We start from the raw sequence: 20,878 nt of genomic DNA, 5'->3' as shown, positions 1-20,878 counted from the left end.
TTGTGAACCACAAACAACTACAGACAGGAGACTGGTGGTTAAATGATGAAGACCTCAGACAGCTATATGGGTTATCAATGAAAGAAACAGAGTAACCCGTATAAAAAGGCGTGATAAATATGCCATATCTATGGGTGACTAAGGTCTTTTTTCTTCATTTATATTATTACATCTGAAATTTGGCAATTTAGCCATCAGACTTCTGTTTGCAGTTGTTAGAAGTTGTGAAGAAGTAAGGAAAACTCTAGAGATTAAGTGGGACAATGACGTTGCACCTGGAATAAAACTAGACATCAGACATCAAACATCAGATTCAATGTCAGAAAGCACAGTTACTGTATTGTAACACCATGGCCAATCACTTCCTATTATTGCTGAACAAAGAATCGCCATCCTCACCTGAGATATGTAATGCTATGAGCACATTTTAAGCATTAAAGAGCAAGGCAATTAAAACCTTATGGTCCATAAATAAAATTTATGAGCTTCCAGATTTATGTGCATCACTTCAATTGTTCTTTTCTGAGAATGTTTATGAGCTTTACAGGAAATAGACATTGGTAGAGTAACCACAAGATACTTGAGAAATGAAGCATTTTCTGGTCACTTCCCAAAACAAAGAGATCAGACAGAAAAAACGAGACAGGGTCTGTGACCTAGTATCTTCAGAAGAGAGGTGTGTTGAACACACCTCCTCTACACCTCTGTTGCTTGCTACTGTTGAAAATAAGGTGCTGGGCTGGCCAAACCTTTGGTCCGAGACAGTTTGACAGATCTCAGTGAGCTGAGGAGGACCTTACTGTCTAGTCTGTAAGGTCTACATCACCTTTATCTGAGAAACTTAAAAGGTAGGTGACTGTTAAAATCATATCTTTATATGTGTGGCACGATTTTGTTTGTATACAAACATTTCAATTTTGAAAGCATTTTATGCATGTTAATTGATTGTCTAAAAATTCATTGCTCCACAGCACAAGTAATTTTACCATCAGTGACAGGAGGAATTTTCAAGTACATGTTTAGGTCAGGAGAGAAAATGTACACACATTGAGGTAATTTTATAATGGAACATCTAAGTTTAAGCTCACAAATAGCACCTATTTTATAAAGGCAAGATAGGTAGCTATGGGGCTCATTTTCAAAAGAGAAAAACATCTAAAAGATGTCATAAAACAGCATTCAGGTGTTTTTCTCACAAAAACGTCCAAATCAGTATTTTCAAAACCTATTTTTCAGAGGTTTTTCGATGCTGTTCATCTGCAGTGCATTCAAATCTCAAGGGGGCATGTTGGAGGTGTGTTAAGGGTGGGATTTGGGCGTTCCTAAAACTTGGACAATTTTAAACCATAATGGAACAAAACAAAACCGTCCAGAACTAAAACTAAGACATTTTGGCTTAGTCTTGCTTTTATAACGAATAAGGCACAATGACCACTGGAGGGAATCAGGTTGAAATCCTCTTACTCCCCCAGTGGTCACTGACCCCCTCCCAACCACTCCAAAAATGACTAAAAACATTACTTATCAGCTTCTATGCCAACCTCAGATGTTATACTTGGGCCCAATAAAACAGCATGCAGGTCCCTGGAGTAGTCTAGTGTTGAGTGCAGTGCATTGTAGACAGGTGGACCCTGGCCTATACCTCCCTCTACCTCTTACACTTGTGGTGGAAACTTTGAGCCCTCCAAAACTCACCAGAAATCCACTGTACCCACATATAGGTGCCCTCTTCACCCATACAGGCTATTTTAGTGGTGTACAGTTTGGGGTAGTGGGTTTTGGGTGGGTTTGGGGACATCAGCAGACAAGATAAGGGAGCAGTGGTGAGATGTGTACCTGGGAACATTTATTTGAAGTCCACTGCAGTACCTCCTAGGGTGCCTCATTGCTCTCCTGGGATGTCTGGGGGACCAGTATAGTAAAAATGCTGACCTCTCCTACATCCCAATGTCTTGATTTTTTATGTTTTTCATTTGGACTTTTTTTTTTTTTTAATGGTCTAAAAAAAAGTAGAAAGCACAAAACCTTGGTCAAAATGGTATTTTTGAAAAAAGAGATTAACTTTTTCTTTTTTTGAAAATGACCTTCTTTACTATTCAGATTTTGGATGTTTTGTGCAAAAGGTCCAAAGTCAGACTTAGAAGTCAGATTGAAAATGGCCCTCCACATGTCCTTATAAAATAGATCCCCAGAACTAGCCCCCATTAGCAAACAAATTAAACTGCAGAAAATTAAATGTACTCTGAAACTGGTGTAAATATGAGCATGCACCCTACATGTGTACCTGCGGATTTCATAAAATATGCCCCTGTTCCATCCAAACTATCGCTTCTGGAGAAGTATACATGTGGAGTGCATTTAAGTATGTGTGATCTTATAGGAGTGTGTGCTTATATGCATGTAAACACCCGTGTTTTTATGAAAGGCATTTTCCATGGGGGAAAGCATTTATAAAAATTATCCTCATAGGTGGCATGCTCAAACATTTTGGGGTAGACTCAGTAAATGGCATCCAAAATTGGGCGCTAAGATCCATGCTAAGCACGTATTCTTGAAAGGTCACCTAATGCTAAGCAACCTTTATAGATTAGCACTTCAGTACAGATCTCACACCTAACTTAGGGCACCAGATTTACACCTGTTAATGCACATACTTATAGAATAAGAGGGATATGCACCTAATGTAGGTGCGTACATTTGCACCATGTTTCAGTTGGTGCAAACGGCCATGCCTAAAGTTAGGAGCGATTCCTGGCATTAAGCATTATTCTGTAAACCACACCTAACTTTAAATGCAGCTTATAGAATAGCACTTTTTTCCACACAGAGTTTTTTGGCAATGTATGTAGAATATGTAACCACAGAAAGGTGGTACATCAAATCTCATCCGTTTTCCCCTTATTCTATTAACAGGTGCCTAAATGCAACAGGATATGGTTGAAAGATGGGCATACATTTGTCTGAAGTGTGGGCAGAGTCCACAGTTATGCTATGCTGTGGAGGTTTTATAGTCTGCAATATTTCCTAATAGGATTCAGTACAGATCACAATTAAAAGAAGCATCCACGAGCAGGAAGAATTATAAAACAACAGTTTAAAAAAACTTCTAATATTAATCTGGGTCAATTTCAGAAAATAGATAGGTTTTTAAATTTCTATGAAATAAAAAATAAGGGCAGGAACTTCTAATTTGGATTGGTAAACAATTCCAGATTTTAACACCCGAATACTTAAAGGAGGATTCAAAATATCTTTTTAATTTAACTCCTTTAAAACTCAGAAATGCCAAGCTTAAAATCTGAGTAGATCAAGAAGCCCTTCCAGACTTCAATAATGCACAATAATTTATAGTTACATCTGTAGTTATAGTTTATATTTTATTAAAATATGCTATATCGTTCACATTGACTTGCAGAACTGAGAGGTTTACATACAATAACAAAAAATAAAACGGGTAAAAAGAGTAGGGAAAAAAACTACACAATTCAATAGGAAGATAATAAAAACTAATCCTACTAAATGATACACAATGCAGAAAGACTGCAAAAGGGAAAAAAGGGACAGAAGAGAGGGAAAGAACAAGAAGTAGGCAAGTAGGGAAGGGGAAATAGTGACCTTTTACTAAGGTGTGCCGAAAAATGCCTGTCCTGGTGTACACACGTGTATTTGATGCTCGCAGGTTCATTTTTTAGCGTGCCTGCAAAAAGGTCTTGGGGGGGGGGGCTGAAAATGGACATGTGGCAAAATAAAAATTGGCATGTGTCCAATTTGGGCCTGAGACCTTACCGCCACCCATTGACCTAATGGTAAAGTCTCATGCTTTAACCAGGCGGTAATGGTCTACATGTGTACAATGCCAATTACCACCCAGTTGGTATGCCTAGTGGCGGCGCATAAGAAATGAAATTACTGCCAGGGCCTCACGGTAGCCTGGTGGTAGTTCAATATTGATGCACATAGGACGCGCGTACACGCCTACGCGACTTAGTAAAGGGGCCCTATGTAAACTCCTGAAAAAACAAATAGATCATTCTAATGAGAAAGCCTGTTTAAAAAGCTAAGTTTTTAAGGTGATTTTAAAAGTCTTAAAGATGATTCTGTCTGGAGCAAGAGAGGAAGAGAATTCTAGAAAAAAGGAGCAGCGAAAAAGAAAGCATGGTGACGAGTAAATTCTAATTGTGCCAACATAGGGTTAGGGAGGACTAGTCTGTGATCATTTATGAAGTGAAGTAGGTGAAAAGGGAAATAAGGTATAGTATAGGTGGAAAGGTAATCCTGGAGAGCTTTGAACATAAGAGTGAATAATTTAAAAATAATGCACCGTTCGACCGAAAATCAATGGAAATTTTTCAGCAGAGGGGAAACATGATCGAACTTGCGTGTGTGACAAATAAGTGTAGTGGCTGTGCTCTGGACAGATTGAAGCTTTTTCATGTTCGAGCGTGAACATAAATATGAAATATTACAATAGTCCAATCTAGTTGTAAGAAGTGACAAAATAAGAGAATGAAACGTGGATTGATCAAAATAACTACAGATAAAAAACTGAGTTGGTGAAGAACAAAAAACCAAGACTTCCATAAACTAGAGATTTGTGGTGAGAAAGAAAGATAAGAATCTAGAAAATGGAATGAATCAACAGGATGAGAGGGTAAGCCAAAAAGATTAAAGGGTCCTTTTGCTATGGTGTGCTGAAAAATGGCCTGCGGTAGTTTAAGTGCATGTTTTGGGCGTGAGCAGATCCATTTTTCAACGCGCCTGGAAAAAATGCCTTTTTAAAATTTTTGACGAAAATGGAAGTGCGGTAAAAAAAATTGGTGCACTCCATTTTGGGTCTGAGACCTTACCACCAGTCTCACGCTTTAACCAGGCAGTAATGACCTGTATGCATCAAACACCACTTGGCATGAGTAGTGGACACGCACCAGAAAATAAAATTTATTTTTTTGGATGTGCATATCAGACGCACACCAAAAATGAAGTTACGACAAAAGCCACATGGTAACCAGATGGTAACTCCAAATTGATGAGCGTTGGGTGTGCAAAGATGCTTATCTTGCTTATTTTCGAATAAGAAGGCCGGCCATCTTCCGACACAAATCGGGAGATGGCCAGCCATCTCCTGAAGCCGGCCAAATTGGTATAATCGAAAGCCGATTTTGGCTGGCTTCGACTACTTTCCTTCACAGGGCCGTCCAAAGTTAAAGGGGGCGTTTCGGCAGGGTATGGAAGGCGGGAAGGGGGCGTGGTTACGAGATGGCCAGCTTCGGCCGATAATGGAAAAATGAAGGCTGGCTCTGACGAGCACTTGGCTGGCTTCACTTGGTCCATTTATTTTTAGGACCAAGCCTCCAAAAAGTGCCCCAAATGACCGGATGACCACCAGAGGGAATCGGGGATGACCTCCCCTTACTCCCTCAGTAGTCACCAACCCCCTCCCACCCCAAAAAAATAATTAAAATTCATTTTTTTGCCAGTCTCTATGCCAGCCTGAAATGTCATACCCAGCTCCATGACAGCAGTATGCAGGTCCCTGGAGCAGTGCACTTCAGGCAGGTGGACCCAGGCCCATCCCCCCTACCTGTTACACTTGTGGTGGTAAATGGGAGCCCTCCAACCCCCCCCCCAAACCCACTGTACCCACATGTAGGTGCCCCCCTTCACCCCTAAGGGCTATGGTAGTGGTGTACAGTTGTGGGGAGTGGGTTTTAGGGTGATTTGGGGGGCTCAGCACACGAGGTATGCACCTGATAGCTATTTTTGAAGTCCACTGCAGTGCCCTCTAGGATGCCTGGTTGGTGTCCTGGCATGTGAGGGGGACCAGTGCACCACAAATGCCGGCTCCTCCCACGACCAAATGCCTTGGATTTAGCCGGGTTTGAGATGGCCGCCATTAGTTTCCATTATCGCTGAAAACCAATGCCGGCCATCTCTAAAGCCGGCCCAAATGTTGAGATTTGGCCGGCTCCAACCGTATTATCGAAACGAAAGATGGCCAGCCATCTGAGATTAGGGACAGGCAGTTGTTAAGGCGGGTAAAATTGGGATTACATGGGTTTGTGGGGAAAAGAAGTAAATCATGGAATATTATAATTTATGCACATTTCTGCAATTTAGGTACGAGCGCTTACACAGCTCTATTGGCACCTAGAGGTGTGTTTGACCTGTTACACTTGTATTTTTATAAAAAAGAGAGAATAGTCACTTTCCGCTATAGTATAGGAACCACATAGGCACCTTCTAGGCACCTAAATATTGGCACAATATTATGGAATTGTCCTCTGACAAGCTACTACAGGCAGACTGGTTAAGCACAGTTGAAAGCAAAGCTAAATTCTAAAAACTAAGGAGCCCTTTTACTAAAGGACTGGCGTGCGGCAATGGGCTTGCTGCGTGCTAATCCGGAACTACCGCCGGGCTACCGCAGGAGCCTGGCAATAGTTCTCACCCCCCAGCACGCGCCATTTCCGGTGCTACAAAAAAAATTCTATTTTTATAGCGCCGGTGCTTACCTGGTGGTAAATGGGCAGCACCGTGAGCTGCCCGGTTACCTCAGTGGGTGGCGGTAAGTGCTCCCTCGCCTGAAATGGTCATGCGTTAAGTGGTTCACTTACCATACAGCTATTTTTCAGAAAAAAGAGACAGCCTTTTGCCCGCTGCAGTAAAAGGGGTCCTCAGCGTGCATCAAAAACACGCTCTGACACTAGTGCAGGCCCCCTTTTACCGCAGCTTAATAAAAGGACCCCTCAGTAATCCCTCACTAATATATAGCAAATCCGTGAGCTGATGCCAAGGAAGAGAAGTCTTTATTCCCAGCTTCAGCAAGTTTTACCTCATAGGAAAAGATTTCCAGTAAATAATCTAGTGTAGTGGCTTGTCAGAAGGCATCTGATAAGATAAATGCAGAGTTACTGAGGCTTCATATTCTGCATGGACTTAAACACCAATGAAAGGATCTCAAACTGTGCTTGAAGAGAAATAGAAAGTCAGTGCAAAAAGTGAGATAATCATGTAATTTCCAGTGTAATACTCCCTCATTACCTTCTTGCACTTCACTAAACTCTCCCATTTCTCACCACCTCAGCATAAGCCAGTACTCTGCGACTATAGAGATCTTGGTGTATTATTTTGTCTCTTATGATGCTTTCTGCATTATGTTGTTGCATGTGTTGGATGTGGAGAAGGCAGGAAAGAAAAATAAACTATAATGAAAGATATTTACAGTAATGATACTTACTTAGCCACAGCTATTTTTTCTCTATTTTCCTCTAAAAGTGGTTCCTTTGACAGATTCTAACGTAGAGTCTGATACAAAATAAATTCCAGTCATCTTTTGCTTGGTGAAAGGTAAAAAAAAAAAAAGACACACAGAAGAATTAGCTGGTCTAACACCCCGACTACATTTCAGGAGCCATGTTTGCTCCTCAGTTTCCATCTGCCCTCAATGTCTGTCTGTTAACAAGACTATAGGCTCCACATGGAAAGCACTGCCGCATCTATGTGCCTGCAGAACCCCGCATACACCTTGTAAATATGTGCATGTAGTAGCAGTGGTAATAAAGTTATAAATTCAGGTCTGTTTGGGCATGCACAACAAGTAAAGCATCATGAATGCCTTTGGAAAATGATGCAAGCAACATAAAGCACATTAGTGTTTGTAAAGTAAGTCCTCTGGTATACCCTGAGACTGGGGGGGGGGGGGGGGGGGGGGGGGAAGGGACCACTCACATAAGAAGATGTATTTAGTTAGGATCAGGGCTAGGAATGGTAGACATCAGAAGGCCGTAGCCAATTACCACACTCAGAGAGCCAGACCTCTCCAGTAGCTGTGCTCTGAACCAACTTAAGGTCTTTATTTGGTAAATGGAAGAGACTATTGGGTTCATTTTCGAAAGCGAAGGATGTCCATCTTTCGACATAAATCAGAAGCTGAACCTCCTTCTCCCAGGGACGTCCAAATCGGTATAGTTGAAACCCGATTTTGGACATCTCCAACTGCAGTCCATTGCAAGGGGCCGTGTTGGAGGCGTAGTGAAGGCGGGACTTGGGCATGCCTAACACTTGGACGTCCTTGACCCATAATCTAAAAAAACAAGGACGTTCCTGATGAACACTTGGACGTTTTCACCCAGACATGTTTTTATTACGACTAAGGCACAAAAAGGGGCCCGAAATGACCAGATGACCACCGGAGGGAATCAGGGATGACCTCCTGTTACTCCCCCAGTGGTCTCTAACCCCCTCCCATCCTCAAAAAACATGTTTAAAAATATGTCGTGCCAGCCTCAGATATCATACTCAGGTCCATGCAGGTCCCTGGAGCAGTTTTAGTGGGTGCAGTGCACTTCAGATAGGCAGACCAAGCCCTATCCCCCCCTACCTGTTACGTTTGTAGAGGAAACAGCGAGTCCTCCAAAACCCACTGTACCCACATCTAGATGCCCCTCTTCACCCGTAAGGGCTATGGTAGTAGTGTACAGTTGTGGGTAGTGGGTTGGGGGGGGGGGCTCAGCACATAAGGTAAGGAAGCTAAGTACCTGGCAGCATTTTATATAGTCCACTGCAGTGCCCTCTAGGGTGCCCAGTTGGTGTCCTGGCATGTCAAGGAGACCAGTGCACTACAAATGCTGGCTCCTCCCATGACCAAAGGGCTTGGATTTGGCCGTTTTGACATGGACGTCTTTGGTTTCGAAAATTGCCAAGTCAGAAATGTCCATGTCTAGGGACGGCCAAATTTAAGGCTTTGGACGTCTCTGATGGTATTTTCAAAACGAAAGATGGACATCTATCTTTTTTTGAAAATACGGCCGCCCCTGGATTTTACCATTTTGCAAGGATGTCCAAATCGCAACTTGGACGTCCCTTTCAAAAATGCCCCTCCACAACATTTGCAAATGCAGTCACCATGGCAGAGGCAATAAACAAAAGATATTTACAAACTCCCCATACCCCTTGACATCCTTCTCTCCCAATGAAAATAGGCAACTATCTTCCTTTTACTCTCCTCTATAAAAACGTAGCAAGTAGTTTAGGTATGTTCAAAGATGGTTGTCACAGTCTTTTTTGTTAGACGTGTTAGAAATATGATGGCAGATATGGGCAAAATGGCCCATCCAGTCTGCCCAACCTCAGTAACCACTAACCCTTTTCCTAAGGGATCCCACGTGCCTGTCCCATACTTTCTTAAATTCTGATACAATCCTCATCTCTACGACCTCCACCGGGAGGCTATTCCATGCATCCACCACTCTTTCTGTGAAAGAGTATTTTCTTAGATTCATCTTAACCTATTTCCTCTTAATTTCACCCTATGTCCCCTCATAGGACTCTGGAGTTCTGAGACTTCAGAGCACTGCTGTAGGTGGATTGGTCCTGGCTGGATGTATGTTTGTTTCCAGGAGACCTATGACTGCAAACAGCTTGTGGTTTCTTCAGCCTTTTGAGCAATTCCAGAATTCTGTGTAGATGATGTGTTTTATATCACCTCACAATTTCTGTTGCAGCTGATTTTAACAAACCACAGGATAATAAATTGAGGTGGCCCTGGTTGTCCTGCTGGAATTACATGACTAAGTCCAATTTTTCTATTACTCCTTAGCTGTATGAGTGAGTACAGCAAGTTTCCCATCCCCACCATCTCAGCCACAGCACAAAGCTTAAGTAGCTACTGTCACTGTAGTTGCCTCTAGACTACTTACAGACTGTCCTGACTAGTGTAGCCGGTTGTCTCTGCCTTCTATAATTGCTTGGACACAGATGGCTAGGACATTTGAGATGGATGGCTTAGCACTCACATGTTGGTCAGTGGCCTGAGGAGGCAGGAAGACAAAGACAAATATTATTTGAATTTTGCACAAGGTTTTATACCTCTGGGAAATTCCCTGCAAAACAAGTGTCTTCCTCTTATTACAACACTGGTCACTGTTACTGTTCCTTTACCCTAGCAACTAGTAATGTCATAGCTCAGTAACTATATTATTTTAGCAAAGTCTCTAAGTTTCATTACTAGCACCCCTCAGCAGGACCCTAGGTTCACTATATGTTGAAGAGCTGAAATACTGAATTTGGATATTCTGGTGTCATGAATAGGTTCCATGAAAGGTACTTGATGTAAAGTGAGAATGAGAAAAACCAATGTTCTGTGTAAACCAAAGGGAAAGGAAATCATATATATGCTGATACAGCCCTAATTTATGTAGTTTGTTTATTAAAATCCATTTATTTACTTATTCAATCTTATAAATATTTGGAAAACTCAAAATGCCTTACAGAATTACATAGGACATAGCCCTAGTTTTTCAGAGTCGCCTGATAATTTTAACTGAAGATGATCTGGGTGTCACAGTGGGTGGGCCAGCTATGAAAGTCAACACAATGAAAAGCTTCACTATAGGTAGTTGGATAAAAAGAGGAAATATCTCACTGTTGATCCATAACTGTAGAAGGTTAATTTGCTTCAGAAGGTCAGTTTTAGATTGTTGCAAAGCTTAGTGGCAAAACTTTGTGTAGAGTACTTGGTGCTCAATTTAGTATGGTATCCTGTGTGCTCTTCTGCCCAAGATGTTAAGGAATCAGTGAAAAAGACAATAAAACCTGACTTGGATAAGAAGTGATATCAAGCTGTTTCAGAGTTAGAAATAAAGGCACATTAAACACACCTAGTATACAGGAGCCATGATATATTACATCAGAAGGTTAAAGGTTCTTCCTTCCTTGTTGTCACCTTTAACCTTCTGAAAATAGGGCATGAATTTAGGAGCCTTACGATCTCCTAAGCTTATACTCCTAAGTTAGGCTCCTAAATGTGCGCCCTATTTTCAGCCAAACTTAGGGGTCCTTTTACTAAACTACGGTAACAAGTGGCCTGCAGTAATGTAGGCCAGGGGCGTAGCCCAAGGTGAGGGGGCACATTTTAGCCCCCCCCCCTCGCGCCCCTCTGAGGATGTCAGGACAACTCCCAAAGAAACAGAATCCTTCCACATCAGTTGCAGCAGCAACGTGCTGGCCCAGAGACCGGCGCTAAAGAGGACTTCGGCTGGCGGGGGTTGGGTACCCCGCCAGCACAGGTACCTGAGGGCGGCAGTGGGGGAGGGTTGGTGGCGGCAGTCAGTGGTGGGGGGCAGGGCCAAATCTGGGGGGCCATGCCCCCGTGGCCCCACGTAGCTATGCGTCTGGTGTGGGCGCATGTTTTTGGCATGCACCAGGCCATTTTTTACCGCATCTGGGGAAAAGGCCATTTTTTAATGGGCTGGGAAATGTGTGTGAGCTAAAATTAAAAGTAGAGTGTGCCTATTTATGGCCTGAGTCCTTACCGCCACCCAGTGATCTAGCAGTAGAGAATGACACAGGGACAAAGTTTGCCCCATCGCCGCCCCATCCCCGTGGGTTCTATTTCCAACCCCACCCCATCCCTGCAGGTTCTGTTCCCGTTCCTGCCCCCGCAGGTTCTGTCCCCGTTTCTGTCCCATCCCCGTGGGCTCTGTCCTCATCTGCAGAAGTCTTGAATACTTATGATTTTTATATTTAAATCTTTTTATTAAAGTATAAAAAGGAACAATATGCTGTGCAACTGTTGTGTATAAATTACAAATAGAAAACAATAATAACAATGAGCAGCTATAATAACCCTCCTTCCCACCACCACCCTCTACCCTTCCAACCCCAACAATAGGTGATTTCTACTACACCAAGAAATCCTAATTCACACTGTTAAAATGTCCAGGGGTCTAAAATACAACCCTTTCTATATACCATAGAGGGGAAAAATATGCCCTATGAAGCACTGTTATGTTTTTTAAATCTGTGGATAAATAAGAAGTCATTAACAATCTCAGGATTCAATCTAGCTCTTCTGTCTTCACAGTCCTTCCTGGATTCACTCAATCATAAATAACAGTCCAGTTCATTAATAGACTTCAAAGTAGAAAATGACACAGGGACAGGGGGACAAAGTTTGTCCCCATCTCTATGGGCTCTGCCCCCATCCCCACCCTGTCCCTGTCCCTATCTCATCCCCGTGGGATCTGTCCCCGCCCCGTCCCCATGAGCTCTGTTCCCGTCCCCATCCCCTCAGTTACTGTGGTTCCCTGTCCCCGTGTCATTCTCTATCTAGCAGTAAGGACTCATGTACTACAAGCATGGTAACCATTTGGCACTTGCCAACTGCCAAATTACCGCCAGAAACGCCACACGTAGTAGAAACTAAAAAAATAATTTTGTACTACCAGAATGAGCGTTCACCAAATACGAAATTACTGCCAGGGGGGCATCTCATTTTGGCGCACACTGCTTGCACGTAGGCCATACCACAACTTAGTAAGAGGACCCATTAGGACCTTAAGCTTTCAGCTGAAAATTAATCTTTAAAATTATGCAGTTGATATTCAAAAGGGTATAACTTGGCAGAAGAGGCTCCTGCCTAGTTACATCCCATTGAGCTAGCTGGCTGCAATATTCAGTGGCACTTAACTGGGTATTCAGGGCCGTGCCAACCCGGTAAGCGAGGTAAGCATGGCAGGAGGGCGCCGACCTCTGGAGGGCGCCGCCGCGCCATGCTTACCGCCGCCACCTACCTCAGCTCCCGGACCCCAACAGCAGCGCTGGAGCCCGCCCACCCAACATCCCCTCGCATATCCTCCCCCGGGCAGTGGCGTAACTAAAAACGGATTTAAAAAAAAATGCAGGCAGGCACATTTTTTAAAATTTGTGCTTCCTCCCCTCCCTTTCCTCCCACCTAACGTTCCGCAACACGCCTCCCGAGACCCAGCCCCTTCCCAAGCCTACCACCAACCACGTTCCGTTCTCCCTCTCATCCTCCCACCCCCGGGCCCCGACTGTCAAGTTTTCTCTTACTTTGTTGCAGCAATAAGAAGCTGATTTGAGCCCAGCCGGCGTCAGATCCTTCCCTCTGCTTTCGTCATTCACGAGTCCCACCCTCGCGCAAACAGGAAGTGTGTGAGCGAGAGCAGGACTCGGAGGAGCGAGGGAAGGATGTGGGCAGTGTGCTTTCGTCTTTGTTAAGGTAAGGTTTGACGGTCCGTGGAGGGAGGAGTGACAAAAGGGGCGCTGGACACGAGGAGAGATAGGAGGGGGAACAAAATGGCGCTGGACTTGGGGGAGAGAAAAAGGGGGAAAACAAAGCGTTGGAGAGAGAGGGGGGAAACAGCGGTGCTCGGGGGGGGGTTGGAGAGAGGGAAAACAGCGGTGCTGGACTGGGGGGGGGGAGGCTATCTAGATTTAACCCACAATGATAGTAAATGCTATTGAAAACAATAGCAAAAAGATTAGAAATAAGGGACCCCCGATGTGTGGGTCCATCTGTAAGAAGGGAAGAGGAGATGTTAGACTATGGGGGAGGGAAGGGCAGGACTGTTCCCAACTATGAGTAGGTAGGAGAGCTGATGCTGAGCTATGGGGGAAGGGAAGGACAGGACTGATGTTGAGTTACAAGGAAGGATGGGGAAAGGGGTAGGCAAGGGCAGGGCAGATGTTGGGGCATGAAGGGTAGGGAAGGGCAGAGCTGCAGAGATGCCAAGCTATTCAGTTCCAGGCTGGAGATTTTGGGGCAATCCTGGTTTTGAACTTATATCCCAAAACAGTGTGGGATTTGTAGTGCCCATTGAGTGCTTCAAGTCCCATAATGCAACAGCATAGAATGGGCAGAAATGCAGGACTGTCCCAAAATTTCCAGCCTGGAACTTGGTAACTGGAACTGTAAAGAGGCCCGGAGGGAGAGAAGAGAACGTGGCTGGAAACGGTAGGAGGAGCGAGAGAGGGAGAGAAAGAGGGGACATGGAAAAGAGCAGCAGAGAGCCATGGACATGGAAAAGAGCAGGGGAGAGCCAGAAAGAGATGGGGAGAGAAAGAGGGGCCATGGAAAAGAGCAGGGGAGAGCCAGGGACATGGAAAAAAGCAGGGGAGAGCCAGAAAGAGATGGGGAGAGAAAGAGGGGCCATGGAAAAGAGCAGGGGAGAGCCAGGGACATGGAAAAAGTCAGGGGAGAGCCAGGGACATGGAAAAAATCAGGGGAGAGCCAGAAAGAGATGGGGAGAGAAAGAGGGGCCATGGAAAAGAGCAGGGGAGAGCCAGGGACATGGAAAAGAGCAGGGGAGAGCTAGAGAGAAGATGCTGGATGGAAGGGGGTACAGAGAGAGAGAGAGATGAGTGGAAAGAGGGGACATGGGTAGGAGAGAGAGAAGCTGCTGGGGAGAAACTGGGGGAGACCCTAGCTGTCAGACTGAGAAAGGCTGGATGAAAGGAGGGAGAAAGGAAAAATGCTGGAATGAGGGAAGACGCTGGTAGGGAGGGAAAGAGGAAAGACACTGGAAGGATGGGGAGAGAGAGGACATGCTGAATGGAAAAGGGTCGAGAAAGAGAACTGTCTAGAAGGAAGGGGAGATAGAGGGAGACAATGGACGGAAGGATTGGGAGAGGGTAATGGGTGGAAGGATGGAGAGAGAAAGAGGGATGACACTGGCTGGAAGGGTAGGAGAGAAAGAGGGAAGGTGCTGGACATGGGTGGATGGAGGGGAAGGCTGGTGGGAGAGGAGGGTTGCTGGACATGGATGGAGGGGAGGGAAGACAGGAAGGAGATGCACATGGATGAAGGGGAGAAATTCTGAACATGGATGGAGGGGAAGGAAGACAGAGGAAGGCAATGCAGATGGATGGAGGGGAAGGGAGAGAGAAGAAATGATCGACATGGATGGAGGGGAGGGAAGAGAGAGGAAGCAGATGAGATGAGGGAAAAGGGAGAAAACCTGCACATGGATGGAGAAAATAGGCAGAAGCTGGATCCACTGGACAATCAAGTCTGCAGAGGACCCAGCTTTTACTTACCAATGTAAGGCAAGAAAGGAGGAAAGTAAAGAAATAAATGGAAAGGAAGACCTGGAAATGGAATTAAGAGGACAGATAGCAGCAGAATCAGGTACTGGGCCAGCATGATCAGAAAAACAAAGTCACCAGACAACAAAGGTAGAAAAAAATCATTTTATTTTCATTATAGTGTTTGGAATATGTGCACTTTGATAATCAGGTTCTCAACGTTAAAAGTTTGTATTTATTTATGGCATTTTATACTAGACCGGGGGGGGGGGGGGGGGGGGGCGCCAACTGATAGTCTGCAGGGGGGCACCAGAGACCCTAGGCATGGCCCTGTGGGTATTGCTGCTGAACACCACCGTTAACCAGCTAGGATATGTTCACCGCATCTCTGATCCAACAAATCATCTAAAAGGGTGGCTGTTGGAAGTCACACTGGGAATCAGAGAGCCCGCATCTCCTCAGGCCCTTGAAACCACCCTTAGCCCTGAGGAGTAAAGGCAGCCCCCATGGCCTGTGTATCACTGGATATAGACAGGTGGGAGGACAAGAGTGAATAGCAGTGTTGTGATCCATGGATGGTTGGAACAGGTTCCAGGGATTGTAGCACAGAAGCCCTGCAGAGTACAGCGAAGATCAGCTGAGAGGAGCGTGTCTGTGTGGGCCGCGCAAGCCGGAGTCAGAAGACAGCACTTCTGCTGGCAGGGGTTTGGGTGGAAGGGGCCCGGCCTGGTGGCGGAGGCGGGTGGGACTGTGGCGCCGGGGGGGGGGGGGCGACGACAACCTGGGGTGTTGGCAGTGGGGGCGGGGTCCAGGGGTCTAGACCAAAACAATGAAGTTTTCACCCTAAATGTTTTGGTTTGTTCCATTATGGCTGTAAAACATCCAGGTTTTAGGCACACTCTATGCCCACCCTAATCCCGCCTTTGAAATGCCCCCAACATGCCCCCTTTTTATTTGGATACAATGCAGATGAAATGCATAAATAGACAGCTGTAAAACAGGCTTCAAAAATACCAATTTGGATGTTTTGAGAAGAAATCTGTCCAAATGGTGCTTTATGACACTTTTTGGATGTTTTTTTCTCTTTTGAAAATGAGCCCCATATGCAACTAAGCAATTTACAATGAGACTAGGTGGCAATCAAAGCAGCAAAGCAGCAGAACAGGTAAGAGAGAGACATAGACTAGGTAGGGTACAATACATAAAACAAGTACTGATAGCACACAGAAGAGAAAGTCAGGTGGAGGGAGGAAAGCAAATGGAAAAGAGGTGGTTTTTGAGGACTTGCTTAAAAGTTGAGAGAGAAGGCTGGTTCCTAATGAAAAGGGGCAGGTTATTTCAAAGCTTTGGGCTAACATAACGGAAGGCCGAGTCATGGGAGGAGGAAAGATGGAGCTACATGGGTAATGGTAGGACCAGGAGATTATTATCAGCAGAGCATTTTGTATTCTATGAAATGACTTCATTTGACATCTCATATGATGTGCTGCTTTGTTTTTCCTCACTGGGAACATATTTTGGCAGTCCATTGGCTTCAAATCAAATTAATGTAATAATAAACAATAATGGGTCCAATATTCAGTGTGGTTTAAGTGGGCAGGAGAGGTTCTGTAAGCCACGTTGAGCAGGCTGGCTTCTGATATGCAGAGACACTTAACTGGGCAGTTCTGTTGAATATCCACTGACCATTGCCCAGTAGTGCCATGGCATTCTGTTGGTAGAGCTGGTCATTATACTGGCACCCGTCATATTCAATGCTGGTGCCTAAATAGACAGATAGAACCACACAAAGGGCAGCCCTATCTTTGCCAGCACTGAATATGGCTAGCAGCTGAATAACTTCTAATTTGGTACCTGACCCTGGATATTCAATGTCAGTGCCCAGTCATGGTGTGGCATTAAATATCTGGACTTAAACTTTGCTCGTGGCTGTCAGCCAACTTAGAAACAGCTGAGCACCGCAGATTTAATATTGACCCCAATAATAACAAAATAAGTAATGCAAAAAGGGCTGCAAAACGTACTCAAAGTCATGAGTAAAACATATATTTAATCTGAACTTGCTTTACTTTTGAAGGTAATTAGGTCATGGAATTTTCTCCTTAGTAAACCTGTGCATGCATCATAGAAGATGCATCTGAGCAAAAACAGAATCATTTCATAAGTGAACCAAATATTAAGAAACATAAGAGCCTTCTTAATAAACCAATGCTTCTCAAACTGTAAGTTGCAACCCCAACTGGGGTCATGGAACCTGGGTTTGAGGTTGAGACCTGGGTGGGTCTTCCATAGGATGTCATTGACGCTTGCTGCTGGGTTGTTGTGTGTTGTGGCCAAGCGAATGGGGTTTGTGGCCACAGAAACTTCAATGAGTGCTACACTGAACCATGCTAAGTGTTTAATGTGGGTTTTAAAGTGTGTTAATAAATCCTTAACACATGATTACAGTGTTGTTACAATGTGTTAAGTCCTGCATTAAAAGCTAACACAGAATTTTATCTAAATGTGGGGAATAGAGTGGGAAAGGACCAGGAAAGATGGCATAGAGATTAATGTGCTTTACAGTAATAAGGGGTGCTAGAAGTGAAAGCTAGAGACTCTACTAAAATAATATAGCTACTTAGCTATGACATCACTAGTTGCTAGGGAGAAGGAACATGGCAAGACAAGTTGTTACCATGAATATTTATCTACATTTCTAGTCATAGTTAATGCAGTAACAGCCTCTCTGTTAACAAGTGGCAACATGGCGACTGTTTCTCCCCACATCTGTGCAATGTGCCTCTTTCCTACTCACTCAGTGGATATGACTGCCCTCTCTCCACATGAGCAGCTTGTGACTGCTCTCTTCCACATTATGTTTAATTATGATTATGACTGTCTTTTTTCTGTATCACTAATAGTCTCTTCCTATTCACATTAGTGAAATGTAACTATCCCCCATCCACACCAATGGACATGAACATTTCTTATTTCGACCTATGCTGTGTCACTGCCTTCTATCCATTTTTTTGGCGGGGGGGGGGGGGGGGTAATTTTATAAAATAATTTTCACACTTTCATGCTAATGTGTGTATGTATAATGCTTCTGATAAGATTATCCCACATGTAAAATATTTGCAATGGCAGGAAAATGCGTTCTATATGTGTTTGGTGTAGGCATTTTCTGGGCAGGAGTCTGAGTGGAGGCCTGATTTAAGCATTTATTTTATAAACTTTGCACATTAGAATCTATTATGTGCATGTACACTTACACCTGCTCCTGAACAAGTATAAATACACGTGAGGGCATTTTACACCAAATTCTGCAGGATTCCTTCTTGGAAGAAATGGATTCAAAGAAGCTTAGTGGAGATTAGGTAACACCACCACTAACTGGGAGGCAAAGCCAGTGCTGGGCAAGACTTCTACAGTCTGTGCCCTAATCGTGTCTGAATATATTTCGGTGAGCTGCAGTGGAGCTTTTCAGGGGTCTCAACAGCTTCAGAAATTTAGAACAAGAACAGTGCCGGGCAGACTTCTACGGTCTCTGTCCTGAAAATGGCAAGGATAAATCAAGATCAGGTATACATATGAAGTATCATATAATACCATATGTAATGAGTTTATCTTGTTGGGCAGACTGGATGGACGGTACAGGTCTTTATCTACCGTCATCTACTAATAGACGATGGCAGATTAAGACCTCTACTATGTTACTATGTTATTTATGGTAGTATGTGTCTTTATAAAAATATGCTGCAAATAGGTGCCTTCTCCATCTCCAAACCTAGATGCCGTGTTATAAAATTGCATCCTCTGAAGGGCATTTTTCAAACTTTTTTTCCCCTGGGTAAGTAGCTATTTACCAATTGGAAAAGACCTGCTGAGAACCGCCTCTTCACTGCAGGTGAAAATGTTCACATTGTGACCAGTGTCAGAGCTCTTGCCCATATCCAAAAAATGTGTAGAACCAAAGACAGAAGGATGGAGATAAGTTGAAGGAGGGAAAGTCTGCCTGGAGCTTTATTTTCCAAAGTCCTAGACAGGCTTTCTATGAGTACATTTACACCTGCTTGAAAGATTTAATGTGCATATCAGGTTCATGTGAATAGAGATCAAGTGACACCATTTTATATCTATGGAGTGTGGTTTCCCACCATTCATGTGAAGCGAGTTGTAAAATCTGAGATTAAGCATAAGAGATCAATATTATCAAATGTTTTTTGTTACGGTGGGTTCTTTTCTGGAAATTCCATTCAGCTCTGGGTGGATTCATTAAGGTTAAAGACTCAGCTAGTCCTGGTTTTCCATTCTTTACAAGCAGGGAAGGACATGTATTTCCTGCTTCTTACTAAACTTGAAGTACAAGTCCTTGCAAGCAGTTAGCATAAACCCAAAACTACTTTGCTTCTCCATATGGACATGGTAAGTTTAAGCTTCAGTACTTATCTTCATACAAGCATGAGGTTTGTATCTTTAACAAGCTAAGAGATTTTCACAACATTTTTTTTTTACTCTGCAACAATTTCTTCTCTGATGTCAAATGTTGTTTCCCAACAGGAGTTCAGGAAAATGAACTTGACATTTGAGACTCCTCTGGTTCTCTCAGTCTACATAATAACTTTCCTGATTGGGCTGCCCTCCAACTTGTTGGCATTCTATACTTTCTCGGTCAACATCCACCGGAAGCCCACCCCAGTCGATATCCTGCTGCTCAACCTCTCAGTTTCTGATCTGCTGCTCCTGATTTTCCTTCCATTCAAGATGGTAGAGGCTGTAGCTGACATGAAGTGGCCTTTGCCTTTCTTTCTCTGCTCCCTGGTGGTCTTTGTGTATTTCAACAGCATCTATACCAGCACTTTGTTCCTTACTGCCATCAGTGTAGAGCGGTACCTGGGAGTGGCACACCCCATTCAATACAAGACCAATCGTAAGTGTAAACGCACTGTAATGGCTTGTGCATTTATCTGGATTTTCAGCAGCCTACAATGTAGCTTCACATACTTTATCGTGCAACTTGTCCCGAGCAATAGGTCAGATGACCTCTCATGCTATGCAGACTTTACAGATGACCAATTAATGTACTTATTGCCCTACCGGCTGGAAGTTTGCCTTGTGCTCTTCTGCATCCCCTTCATAATCACCATCTTCTGCTACATCAACTTCATTCGGATTTTGATTACAATGCCTAAAGTCAGTAGAAGAAAGAAACAGAAGGCCATTGGGCTGGTGGCAGTCACTCTGTCCAACTTCATTCTCTGCTTTGCACCTTATAATATCTCTCACATTGTGGGATTCATAAAGAAAGGGAGCCCTCCATGGAGAATCTACACTTTGCTCCTCAGCACATTGAATGCTAGTCTGGATCCGCTTCTCTTCTATTACTCTTCCACAGCAATCCAAGGAAGGTTGAAGAAGTGCATCATCAGCATAAGCAAGAGATTGAACCTAACTTCCTATTCTTGGTTCTGTGGACAGGAAAAACAGAACTCAACAGAGATGACGGATGCATCTGATTAAGTGACCTTCCACAGGAGAGCACCAAGCACTGTTTATTTTCTATATTTTATGTGAACTGCACAGTATTATTTCCTGCATTGTGTCTTGTCATGAAGCTATATCTTTGATATGAGGTTAAAATTCAACAGCACCTTTAAAGTTATATGTATTTTTAGTTGCACTATCACTATAACTGCTGGCTTTGAAAATCCATGTATAATTTTATATAGGCACTGGGCAATTCTGTAATAGGATGTCTATAATTAAGTACCTGGAGGGTGCCTACTTTCCTTTAAAGAACACTAGTGTAACAGCAAACATATGCACCTAGCGGTTTGGCATGAGCATTTCAACCAGCCAGAGTTGGTGCATGTGTTAATGTCTAATTTCTGCAGATACATGGGTGTAATTAGAATATTCTAAGGTTCATGAATAAGTGTGCACCTTCCCACACCACCAGGCTCCATCCTTGTGTATGCCCACTATACAAATACAAGCTATGTGAGATATGTGTATTTATAGAATAACCTTTAGGTGTCTGCTTGGCATATATGCATGTATGTGCACACAT

At 43.8% G+C, this 20,878-nt stretch overlaps 1 protein-coding gene across 1 annotated transcript; it reads left to right on the top strand.

The window, feature by feature from the left end:
* Positions 1-750: 750 nt before the first annotated feature.
* LOC115476463 (free fatty acid receptor 2-like) lies at positions 751-20,523 on the top strand. Its single transcript, XM_030212850.1, has 2 exons — positions 751-848; positions 19,369-20,523. The coding sequence occupies exon 2, from the start codon at positions 19,381-19,383 to the stop codon at positions 20,326-20,328; it is 948 nt and encodes a 315-aa protein (XP_030068710.1). The 5' UTR covers positions 751-848; positions 19,369-19,380; the 3' UTR covers positions 20,329-20,523.
* The last annotated feature ends 355 nt before the right edge of the window (positions 20,524-20,878 follow it).

The sequence above is a fragment of the Microcaecilia unicolor genome, chromosome 8 (genome assembly GCF_901765095.1).
Source record: "Microcaecilia unicolor chromosome 8, aMicUni1.1, whole genome shotgun sequence".
Lineage (NCBI taxonomy): Eukaryota > Metazoa > Chordata > Amphibia > Gymnophiona > Siphonopidae > Microcaecilia > Microcaecilia unicolor.
Note: the sequence above shows the minus strand (reverse complement) of the source record. Positions and strands in the feature narration are given on the sequence as shown.